The sequence below is a fragment of the Prionailurus viverrinus genome, chromosome B1, assembly GCF_022837055.1.
Source record: "Prionailurus viverrinus isolate Anna chromosome B1, UM_Priviv_1.0, whole genome shotgun sequence".
In the NCBI taxonomy this organism is placed as follows: domain Eukaryota; kingdom Metazoa; phylum Chordata; class Mammalia; order Carnivora; family Felidae; genus Prionailurus; species Prionailurus viverrinus.
In genome coordinates, this window is record NC_062564.1 from 51,909,263 (window position 1) to 51,921,593 (window position 12,331).

Below are 12,331 nucleotides of genomic sequence, written 5' to 3' on the forward strand. Positions count from 1 at the left end.
AGTTTGAACACGTTAAGTGTGAGAGGTTGATAGCTGATGACACCCCAAATGAGGAATACTGAGTTGGGAGTTCAATACAAGTCTGGAATTTAGGAGAGAGGGTGACACCATAGCGAGCAATCTGGCCGTTGTCACTAAACATCCCAGCCATGTTGTTACATCCGGCCATGATGTAATAAACAATTGGTGTAGGTAACAGATGAAGGCAGTCCTAGGACTGAACTGCTGGGCCCCAGACATGATAAGCCCGGGATAAGAAAAATGCAACAGAGATTAAGGAGGAGTGGCCGGTGAAGCAGGAAGAAAACCAGGAGATGGTGGGGTCTGAGAAGCCAAGGAAAATGAGTGCTTCAAGAAGCAGTGAACATCTATGTCATGGGCGAGGTAAGATGAGGATTAAAAAATGCCCACTGGAGGGATGCCTGGGTGGCTCAGTCAGTAAGGTGTCCGACTCCTGATTTTGGCTCAGGTCATGATCTTAGAGTCATTGAGATCAAGCCCCATGTCAAGCTCCATGCTGGGCATGGAACCTGCTTGAGATTCTTTCTCCCTCTCTCCCTCTAAAAAAAATTTTTTTAAATACCCACTGGATTTGCTAACATGGAAGTCACTGGTGACTTTGGCAAGGGCAGATTCTGTGGAGCAGTGAGGCAAAGTCTGACTGACAGGGGTTTAGAAGAGACGGCAGGAAGACTCCCTGTCTTCTGCCCACAAAAGGTAACTGCCATGGGGCACGCCCCTCTACTATAAACAATGGGAAAACAAAAGATATGAAACAACTCATGAGATACTGATGACAGGCAGCATAGGACTGTCATCCTTGACAGAGGGGCAACAAAGGACGTGAGCTCAAGGACTGCCCTGGATTTCTGTCAAGAGGCAATTTCTGGACATAGCACAAGGAAGGGAGCACAGGGCTCTCGCTGAAATGAAAACGTATGTCCATACGAAGATGTGCACAGAAATGTTCACAGCAGCTCTGGGTATAGTAGGCAAAAACTGGAAACAACCCAAATGTCCATCAGCAGGTGAACAGATAAACAATTATGGCATACGCATACAATGGCATACTATTCAGGAATGAAATGAGTTACTGATAAACGTAACATGGATAAATCTCCATGGATAAAACACAACATGGATGACTTGTGCTGAGAAAAACAAGCCAGGCAGAAAAGAAAATACAAAACCAGTCTATATAGAGAGATCAGTGGTTGTATGGGGCCAGAGAATGAAGTGAGGGGTGGGGGGAGAGTGGCAGGGGGCTGACTCGGAAGTGACCCAAGATAATTTTTTATAATAATGAAAATTTATCATGGTTATTACGATATTATATATTAGAGGTATATTCATTTGTCAAAACTCATGGAACTGTACTCTCAAAAATGGGTACACTGTATATATGTAAATTATACCTCACTAAGGTTTATTTAAAAAAAAAAAAAAAAATTATAGCCAGAGTCCTGCTTCCAGTAATGGTGAACTGGCTCATTTCAATGGTCTCTCTTACTAAGAAAACCGCAACAAAATATTGGGGGGCAGGGGGGGAATGACTCCAAGATATTATAGTGGAGCAAAGCAGAGAATTACACAGTCCCAGTTAAGACTAAGAAAATCCAGAGAAGTGAGTGTGATGTTTCGGGTTCCCCACCCCACACAGTGAGTGTCTGCCAAGTCTAGAAGAGGCGAAAGAGAGGCAGAGCAGCTAAACAGACTGTCTGAGACTGACTCAATCCATGTTAAGTTTTTAAAAAGAGAGAACAGAACTGAAATCAATTTATATAGAAAATTCGAGTTCTGTGGCAAAGGAGAGCAGAAGCATCAGAAGTGGCCGTAAATGAGGGAGAAGTGGCCGTAAATGAGGGAAATGGACTCAAGAAACAGTTTTAAACTTAATTTTTTTTTTATTTAAAACAAAATTTTTTTTTTAACGTTTATTTATTTTTGAGACAGAGAGAGACAGAGCATGAATGGGGGAGGGGCAGAGAGAGAGGGAGACACAGAACCGGAAGCAGGCTCCAGGTTCTGAGCCATCAGCCCAGAGCCCGACGCGGGGCTCGAACTCCCAGACCGCGAGATCGTGACCTGAGCTGAAGTCAGACGCCTAACCGACTGAGCCACCCAGGCGCCTCTAAACTTAATTTTTAAACAATTTTTTGAGTAGGACAAAACACACGTGGTACAAAGCCATGAAGGTACAAAAGGACTATAGCACATGCTACATGCTCAATTTCCTCTCATCCCTGTTTCCCAGCCACTCAGCTCCCTTCCCAGACACAATCACTCTTACCAGTTTCTTCCGTATTTTTCCACAGATATTTTATGTATATAAAATATGTACAGAATAGATATTCTGGAGCTACTCTATGTATATCAACCTCAGCACCACTAATATTTGGGGCCAGATAATTCTTTGTTATCGGGGGCTATCCTGTGCACTGTAGGATATTAAACAGCATCCCTGGCCTCTATCTACCAGTCACCGGAAGCACCTCCAGTTGTGACAAACAAAAATGTCTCCAGACACTGCCCTCAGTTGAAAACCACTGATGCATACCCAAGCACACACACATGTATTTCCTCTCTATATTTTCCTACAAACTCATGCCATATATATGGGTTTTCATCTTTTTTTACCTTATAATAATTGCAGATCATCCATCAGTCATACAAAGATTTCAAATTTTATTTATATCTAGCTGCCAACAAGTGAGGCTATTTATAATATTCATTATCTTAAGAGCATTCTTTTTTTTTTTTTTTTAATCTGGGGAGAAAGCACATTATTGCCTTTGATTTCATTAATGACACTTAGGAACAGTCTCAGTAATGAGCCCAAATCTATCCACCTGAAAAGTAACACACTTTCTTGGTGGCACTATATTCTAATTACTAAAAGTAATCAGGAGGAAATATTCTACTATGGAGTTCTATCTCTACAAATAACAACAATCATAAAGATTATAGCAGCTAATACTTATTGAGTACTTACTATAGGTTAGGCAGTGTTCAACGTGCTTTAGTTATATTAATATACCTAATTCTCACAACAACCTTCTAAGGATGGTACTATTATCTGCATTTCACCAAAAAGGAAACCAAGGTACAGAGATGTTCAGTAATGTACTCAAGGTCAAGGTCACACAAGTAGAGCTGTCAATCTGGGCACATGGTTTAGTGTTCATCTCTAAACCATGACACTCTATTACTCTTCAGTCAAAACCTGCAAGTCTTAGATGATGATGTTTACATTCATATATGTGGTTCTACTGATTTCAACTAAAACCCTGAATGTAAAGATGTTTTTGTTTATAATTAGTAAGGGTTAAATGTCCTTGAGATTTACTACTGCATATATCCCGCATTTCCTGATACCAGTCCAGTTGGTGTTTTCACAAAACATTTTCCTTATGTTTTTCTCTGGCTAACAAACTGGCATCTTTTTTATTAGGACCATATATCTTTTTATACAGAACTATTAGGATAGTTCTGATAGTTATCCCATGGATAAGAAAACTGTCCAAGTTATAGATTCTAACAAGGAATTGGGGAAAACACAAACACAGCACCTTTCCCTTCATGCTTTTGGGCTCAGTCCTATAAGCAGTACTGCAATAAATCTTCCCAGAGTTGAATTTGCCCTATAATTTTACCAATTACCAGCATATCCTCTAGCTAACTCTTAAGCAGGGACTGTCTCATACATCTACATATCCTCAAGTCTAACTCAGTACACAGCTCAATAAATGTTTGCTGAACTTGGTTGATTTTTAATTCCACAAAGTTTTTCCTCTTCCAATTTAACAAACATCTTTTGACAGTTCAGTGTATGCCAAACATAATGACAGGAAACAGAAAGAAATTCCTTACAAAAATGTTTGCAGAATATAACTCATCATCATCAACAACAACAAAACAATTCAGAAAGGGGCAAAGGAATTGAAGAATTGAAGACGTATTTCCAAAGAAGACATAAAAACAGCCAAGTATATGAAAAGATGTCAGACATGACTAATCACTAGAGAAATGCAAATCAAAAGCCTATGAGATATCCCCTCACACCCATCAGGATGTCTCCTATCAAAAAAACCAAAAAACCTAGAAAATAACCAGTGTTGGCAAGCATACGGAGAAACTGGAAGTCATGTGCGCTGTTGTGAATGTAAAATGGTGTAGCCATTACAGAAAATACTGTGGCAGTTCTTCAAAAACTTAGAATTACCATGAGACAACCCAAGTGTCCACTGATGGATGAGTGAATGATAAGCAAAATGTGGTATGTACATACAATGAAACACTACTGAGCCTTAAAAGGAAGGAATGATACAAAACCGAATGCCTGGAAATGGTATAACATGGACATTCTGTTCAGTGAAATGATCTGGACACAGAAGGACAGATACCTTATCATCCCACTTATATGAGGTACCTAGAGTAGTCAAATTCAGAGACAGAAAGTAGAATGGTGGCTACCAAGGGCTTGAGAGAGAGAAGAATGGGGAGTAAGTATTGAATGGGGACACCGTTTCAGTTTTACGAGATGAAGTGTTTTACAGATAGATGGTGTGATGGTTGCACAACAGTATGAATGTACCTAATGTCCCTGCTCTGTACACTTAAAAACGGTTAAATTGTTAATTTTCTTATGTGTATTTTACCACTATTCTTTTAAAAAAACTGTTTGCCAAAGAGCTAACAGTCTAGATTTCTTCAAGAATTAGCTGACATCATGTCCTTGCTTTCCAAATAGCCACGTGACAAAAAAAACTTCCTTTAAACTCTAAAATTAGACCAAAGGCCCAAAAGTCTGAGGACTATACCATCCATGTCCCCTTAACAGTACTATTTTTCTGTTAATATGGAATGCCAATATTCAACTGTTTCATTTCCAGTTCCTATACCTTAGGTATACAATTTCTAGTACTGAGCCCCTTGTAACAAATTTTACTTTACCTGAGCATTCTGAATCTCTTATATACCTTCAAAGGTAAAACAAATTTCACTAAGTAGTATCAACACAAAAAAGGCTTTTCTACTAAGCCTTTGCTGGCTGCTGGTTTGTGGTCCCACTTGATATTTCTTGCTTTGTACACATATTTGTTTTTGCTTTATATTTTAAAAACATGTTTTTAGTCACACTCAAGGATCCCCAGAAAGGTCACTTTACTATTTGAGATTGTGAACTGAACAGATTTATCTTGCCATTCTCAAACTATTACTGGGAAAAAAGTGTTTGCTTTTGATGGGGAGAGCACCATTAAAATGTAAACAGAAATGCCTATCTGTAATAACTTCAGTCAATTAACTTTCAGATATATAATGCTTATAGTAAAAAGAGTTGGTAAAAAAATTTAAACTGAGACGTGTCTTCTATAGATCCAATGGACAACAAAGCAAAGGTTTCCCCTACCTGCTGTTTCTTGCCCATGGCAAGTGTTCAGCTCAGCCAGAAGCTGGTTAAAATCATCCTGATGAGCGATCCAGTTATCCTGAAAATACCCAAAAAATCAAATAAAGGTAAGCTTACAGTTTACTTGCACCAGTTGAGATAGATTTATTTTGGAATCAAGGAAATCTAGTGGTTAATGTGAAACTTTAAATGTTTCATCAAAATATTATGACATAAATTTGAATGAAGAAATAATATAAATTTAAAATGTAATTTATCTGTGCCAGTATTAAAAATGGGCTTATATGAAGCCTGAGTCCTGATTTCAAATGTGGATAACTTATCAACAGTCCACTTATAATCAAATAATCAACAGGCAACCTGCGTGCTAAATATTAAAATAAAGCAAAATAAAATCATTACCTCATTATGGAAATATTATGTGGGTCAAAGGAAAAAAGCAGTGACAGAGTTCAGGGCTCTCTTTTGTGCTCATGTGAACTTAAAATACTTTGCCCAATTCTACATGCTTGCATTGACCCCCAATTTACAAAACCACACTGAGGAAGGAGTAAGAAAGACTCCAATTTCCCCCAGTCGGCACCTTCATGAAGTGGTGCTAATATGTTCATTGTAACAAAAATAATCTGACTTTAAAAGGGAATGGGCATCTCCGAAACAATCTAACCAGTGGGAAGCAAGTATCAATGCAGAAATTTGCCTTATACACACTTTTTTAAGAATGCTGAAGGTTAAGGCATGTTAAAAATAGGGTTACTGGGCAATGCTTCTCCTAAAAATTAAGTGTATCTATACATCTATCTTTTAACAACTACCTTCAACACCAACCTCATATAAACTCTTTAGTGGTTTAAAATTTTAGCTGTTAGTCCGAAAAATTTTAGCTGCTCTATTCTATCACTCAGCGCAATTACTATTTCTAGTCCAGTACTCAGTATATCAAATCAAAATAATTTGGTGTATTTCTCCAAAATAATAAGTAGTTCTCCAGATTTCCTATCAGATTCTGTTGGCTGTAAAAATTTAAGAACAAAGTTTTCAGCTCAGACACTATAGTAATACTGAATACTTATACACTTATATATACTTATACACTTAAAACATAGACACAATAGTAATAGTGAAAATGAAAAGCACAATAGGCCATTAATTTTTAATTACGGTGTTATATTTTCAAAGCACCAGTATTTAAGAAGAAACGTGAATAAATTCAACTGCTATATACCAATAGTCGGAAACAGACAAAAGGGAGGCGCCTGGTTGGCTCAGTCGGTTAAACGTTCGACTTGGGCTCAAGTCATGATCTCACAGTTCGTGGGTTCGAGTCCAGCATGGGGCTCTGTGCTGACAGCTCACAGCCTGTAGCCTGCTTCGGACACTGTCTCTCCCTCTCTCTCTGCCCCTCTTCCGCCCACACTTGGTCTCTCTCAAAAATAAATAAATGTTAAAAAATGAAATTAAAAAATAGACAAAAGGACAGGAAAAGGTCACCACTTTCTTGCAGAAAAAACTTAATTTCTCTCCGAAGTTAAATGCCACTAACTTTTAATAGTATAAGCAAATATTAGAAAAAAGATAAAGATAAAAATTCCTTTCTATACTGAAATGAATATTTCTATAAAAAGAATATTTTTTTCAAAGTTTAGGAACAAAACTAATTCAGATCTCTTAGACATAATCAAGTAAAGAATCCCATAAGGCAAGGTGAAGGCATGGTGTGTGGCGAAAAGCCTGCTTAGTTATGGGCTCTTTAGTCAACCACAGCATGGAAGATACACACGTGCATAGTGAAAACCTCATCAATTTGATGAAATATGTGTATTTACAAAAAAAAAAAAAAAAGCCAATCATGCAAGGAAAACCCCCAGCAAACACACTGTTGCTCACTTCATTATTGATTGTAGCTCCAAGTCCCAGGTGGTTATTTTTAACTTGAACTTTAATATGATCTGTGGCTCCTTGCTCCTGAGCCCCTAAACCCTGTGGAGGTCAAGCACAAAGAGAGTTAGTATTTTTATCAAGTATAAAGAGAGATCACATCTTTCTTCCTTCATCAACTATTCGACTAATTATGAAATATCCAGGAGTGAGGCACTATCCTTATCCTCAGAGAGGATACAGTCTAATGGATTCTTACAAAGTATGTCTGTAATACCAAGGATGCACTTACAATAATGAATGCTAACTCTTCAACCTGAGACCTATTTCACGGCCCATGTACACACTATGCAGAACATGCCTTTTGTGATGCTCGAAATCAGAGTACTATTACCAAACTAATGGAATCCCATTGGAGATATTACAAATCTATGGCTCTCTCCATTACATAATTTTACAAAACAACACTGAGAGAGTGGAGAAAGGAGACCCCAAGTCCCTAAATCAATCAACACTCATTTGTAAGGTGTCTCAGAGAGGCTGCTGTACTGAGGAAACTAAAAGGCAACCAGGGTGGCTCTAGGTGAGTGGATAGAGAGAAAATAAGATAAAATAAAGGGGATAGACCTCACAGGACCCTAGACATTACAGTAGAAATTTGGATTTAATTTTTTAAAACGATGGGAAGCCACTGAACTTTTAAGCAAGGGAATGCCATGATCTAATTTCTGTATTTCAAAAGATATTCTGGCTATTGTTTGGCAAACGGCCCAGAGGAAGAAAAGGAGGGAGGGAAGCAGCTGAGAGGGCAAGCAGTGATGGTGTGTGGACCAGGATGGGGCCCCGGATAGAGAGGAATAATGACTGGCGATGCGAGAAGTGAGAGAGGTAGAGGAACCAAGCAAGACTATTTACAAAAATGGGGAAAACTTGAGACGGAAAAGACTGGAAGGTGGGTATCAAGAATTTTATAATAAAAATTATAAAGTTGAGATGCTCACTCAAGTGGAAATGTCAAGCAGGCTGGTGAATTTACAAACCTGAAGCTCAGAGGACAGATCTGGACCAGATAATTCTCAGAATTTAGACCATTCAAAGTATGGTATGGAATCAAAGAGCTCACCTTTCAGAATACAGAAAAGGCCTGGGGCTGAGGAGCTCCAGAGCTCAAAAGGCTGGAGGAGGAAGAGCCAGCAACATACTTAGGAGTGGCCAATGCGGTAGAAGGAAAAACAGGGGGGAGAGCAGTACTGTGGAAGCCAAGACACAAGTATTGCAAGAATAGTCCAGTATGTCCAATGCTGCTAAGGGATTGAGTAACGTGAGAATAAAAAAGGATCCACTGGATTGGGAACAAGATCATTAAAGGCCATCACAAGAACGATTTAAATACAAAAGTATCACCAGAAACCCATTTCAGCCAGGAATAAATAGTGTGAGGAAAATGGGAAAATGTATATTCTGAGCTATAAAGGGGAACAAAATATTACTCTTAGCAATATAAAAACACTGATGGCTAAGTATGATTCCAAGTGCAGCTAATTAAAAGGCACAATCTATGAAAGATGCTAATCACAGCAATTTAAATGATAAACGAAGAGAACTGACCTTTATGTTCAATTCTAATTTTATCATGACAATTTAGTTATGTCTCCAAAATCACTTACTAATCAAAAACACAAATTTCTCCCAGTGTCCTAAGAAAGATGCATTCTCCTGATTTGCCTTTATGCATGGCTCCAATTTCTTTTGCTCTTCTCCAACATACCTTTCCTTTAGACCACCCCATCTTCTCCAGCATCCTCTGGCCAAACTTGGAATCATCATTGCTCCAGGCAGTGTTTCTCGGATCCACAGCCCACTTCTGCTTCCGCCGACCTGCAAATGACAAAGTATCTCATCAGCAATTTATCTTTTAAACCCGGAAAACACTACACAAATACACACAAAACCTAATACGTACACACATATTTGCATAAAATATGACAAACAATATGTTTTATTAGATACAGATATCACATTCAGCATTCAATGAAATATCATCAGATTGGATCACTTACCCTGGTTTTCCCAGTAACTGCTATATTCTCAATATACAAACTGGCCTAAGATAAAAATAACAGTGTTCCCTCCAAATGTGACAAATAGAAATACATGATATACCATCAGTTGGCCTTCCACACTCAGCTAAAGGCAGCAACTGTAAGCACTTGTCAACACCAGTGTCATCATCACCACCAGCAGCATCAGCCACTACAGCTTCCGGTGCCATACGTGATGTACCAAACGTTATCCATATATTGTATTCAATTTGCACAGTAACCCAATAAGGATGGAAATTCTTACCTCCATTTTTCAGATGAGGAAATCTGAGGCTTAGAGAAAGAAATGTACCTAATGCCCCAAACAAATATCAGAGCCTCTATACAAAGCAAGGGCCTACTGACATCAAAGCTTATATTCTTAATCCACAATATATAATGGTCATTATGATCTTGGAGAGAGTCAACTGTACCCTCCACACATGTGATCTACACATAGTTTTGATGTCATCCCTTATTACTGAAATGCCCTAGAGACCCATGACCCCTTCTCTGAATTTCCAAAATAAACTATCTGCTTCTTTTCTGGCATTGAACACACATTCTTCTGTATTATGACTACTAATATCCTTCTCTTATGTTTCCTATGAGACCATCACCTCCTTACAGCTTACATTTGTGTGCTATTCTTTTTCATGGTTCATTGCAAGAAGTAGAAAACACTATGCCCACAGCAGGCACTCAGGAAATATGTGAATGAATGTATGAGTGAATTCAAAAGAAAGAACAAAAAAGGAGACAAGAGGAAAGGAATGAAGGAAGGAAAGAACATAATTAAGGGAACTGCTTTGAATCTCTTCGTATTAAGTATTTTTTAATGCATACAAATAATTGACCGTTGGGAACTCAAATTTATCAGTATAGTTTTATGGAAAATTGCTGCAGAGATATAGAACCTCAAAAAGTTCACAGAACAAGAACACGAAGCCCTAAAGTAAATTGTGGCCAATTGAGAAATTTGGAGGTCAAGTGTGCTTATTGTTCACCTACTGCAGCAATCAAAGCACAGTATATCACTATCAACAACAGCCTTATGCTTGGCAGTCTCTTAACTCCCTGCATCCCCTCCTCTTTCAAGGAAGGCAGAGTGTCACATGCTGCACCTCATTTGGACGTGTCTAGAGTCTTGGAAGCTTGATTACCCTACGTTCTACAAACGGACCTTGGGTTGAAGGTTCTAGAAGGGGAGCACAGCTACTAGTATACCCTTGACAGAAGAACAGTCCTCCTCTATCCCTTTTCTAAAGCAGAAGGTCACCCTCTTCAACCTATTGTGCAGCTTCGGGAGGGACACACATAGAGCAGTGGGGAAGGGGACACCCGCCTAACCAGCCAGGTCAGCCAAATTGACCCTGGCAATCGATGCGGTGACAGATGTTACAGCCAGATCGCCCTCACATCTTCACAACATAATTTAAAAATAATACAACCTCCAGTGAGAGGCTTACTGTATAACACGTAAAATCAATAAAGGGACCCAAAACTACACACATCCAAACAAAAGTAAACTTTTTATAAGCATGCAGAAAAGCAAAACAAGTTGGGCTCAAATCTACAGTTTTGCAAGAAAAAGGTGACCCCAAAATATTAACCATGACTAAGTTATCACTTTACCTATCTTAGTAAATACAGAGAATAACATTGCCTCTGCTAATGAACAACATACCAGATATGAGCCTTCTTAGCCATGTTCTCTTTGTAAGGCTGCTTACTGGTATGTGTCAGCGTTCATGTCTCTCCACAGCTGTGCCTGCCAGGGATTCTAACTGGGGCTTATATGAAAAAGACATTTCTGAGAATGAATGAACCCACCTTATGCAATAAGAACTCCAACACTTTATGTTACATACACATACACAGCAGACTGTAATAAGGCTTATACAAAAGATCACCAAGGTCAGTTCCTCTTCCTTGCAGAAATGTCAGGTATCCTCAAATAAAGGGGTAGGGCAGGGTTCCCCAGTGAGGATGTTAAATCAGGGGAGCTTCCCATTAAAATAAAATAGAGCAACACTGTGTGAAACAAAATTTAATAGTGTCCCATATTAGAGACTTTCCCAGAACATTTCATATGCAGATGTGTAGATCCTCTAAGGGCAAAGCAGGCATGCTATGTTTCCCAAATTTATTTGATCCGAACCCTACTTCACTGGAAGGCTTTTCGGGCTCTAGTGCTGTAGAATTTCCAGGTTTGGGAAATCCTGGCAAGGAAAAGACTGTCACTGGTCTGTTCAGATTGGATCAACTTTTACATGTGCTTTGTTATTCTTATTCCACAATCATTCTGCGCTTAGATGTCAACTTTGTTAACCCTGTGTGCAGAAGAGAACATAGCAGGCCTCACTACTAACCTTCGAAAGGCTTGCTTACAAGGTTGGCACCTTGGCTGGGAACCTGGCTTTCAGGAGGGTTCCAAGCATTCTCGGCATTGGTGAGTGGCTCACTATGCCTAATTGTTAATAAAAACAATATGGTTTATACTGAATACTTGGCTTTCCTTCTGGGAGTCTGGAGCACTGGGCCTCAGGGTTGAGTACCCTGAATCTGCAGAATCACTATTTAGGATGATGTGTTCTGCCATCCGCTAGCCAGACTCCTCCTATTTGGAGTTCCAACTTTAGATGGTTCTATCAAGGCATTTTGGGGGTAACCCCAATAAATAACCCTTTTCTTTTTTTTTTTCTGTTGAAGCAAAGTTTAATAGCATTTTTAATAGAGAAATTATAAAAAATAATTTATAATCAAGCATATAAATCATTTTTTTGCTATATTTTTTACCTAGGTAACATTAGAAAGGCCTTATTTGACTCTAGATTATATAAATATCCAAATATATTTTCCAACTATTTAATCTTTAAGTAGTTTTGTTGAGATATAATTCACAAACCATAAAATTCACCCATTTAAAGTGTAGTATTCATTGGTTTTTAGTATATTCATG

At 38.6% G+C, this 12,331-nt stretch overlaps 1 protein-coding gene across 2 annotated transcripts in view; it reads right to left on the reverse strand.

Annotated features, from left to right (window-relative positions):
- Window positions 1–12,331, reverse strand: part of PINX1 (PIN2 (TERF1) interacting telomerase inhibitor 1) — an 88,309-nt gene that overhangs the window by 72,786 nt on the left and 3,192 nt on the right. Inside the window, exons 1-4 of one of the 2 annotated variants that reach the window (XM_047857064.1) lie at window positions 11,057–11,205; window positions 9,057–9,166; window positions 7,298–7,390; window positions 5,411–5,489 (exon numbers count right to left, since the gene is read on the reverse strand). In XM_047857064.1, coding sequence (XP_047713020.1) covers window positions 5,411–5,489; window positions 7,298–7,390; window positions 9,057–9,089 — 205 coding nt within the window. In that variant the 5' untranslated portion in view covers window positions 9,090–9,166; window positions 11,057–11,205. Of the gene's footprint in view, window positions 1–5,410; window positions 5,490–7,297; window positions 7,391–9,056; window positions 9,167–11,056; window positions 11,206–12,331 lie in introns of those variants that run through there. The other variant, XM_047857063.1, reaches the window with a different exon arrangement.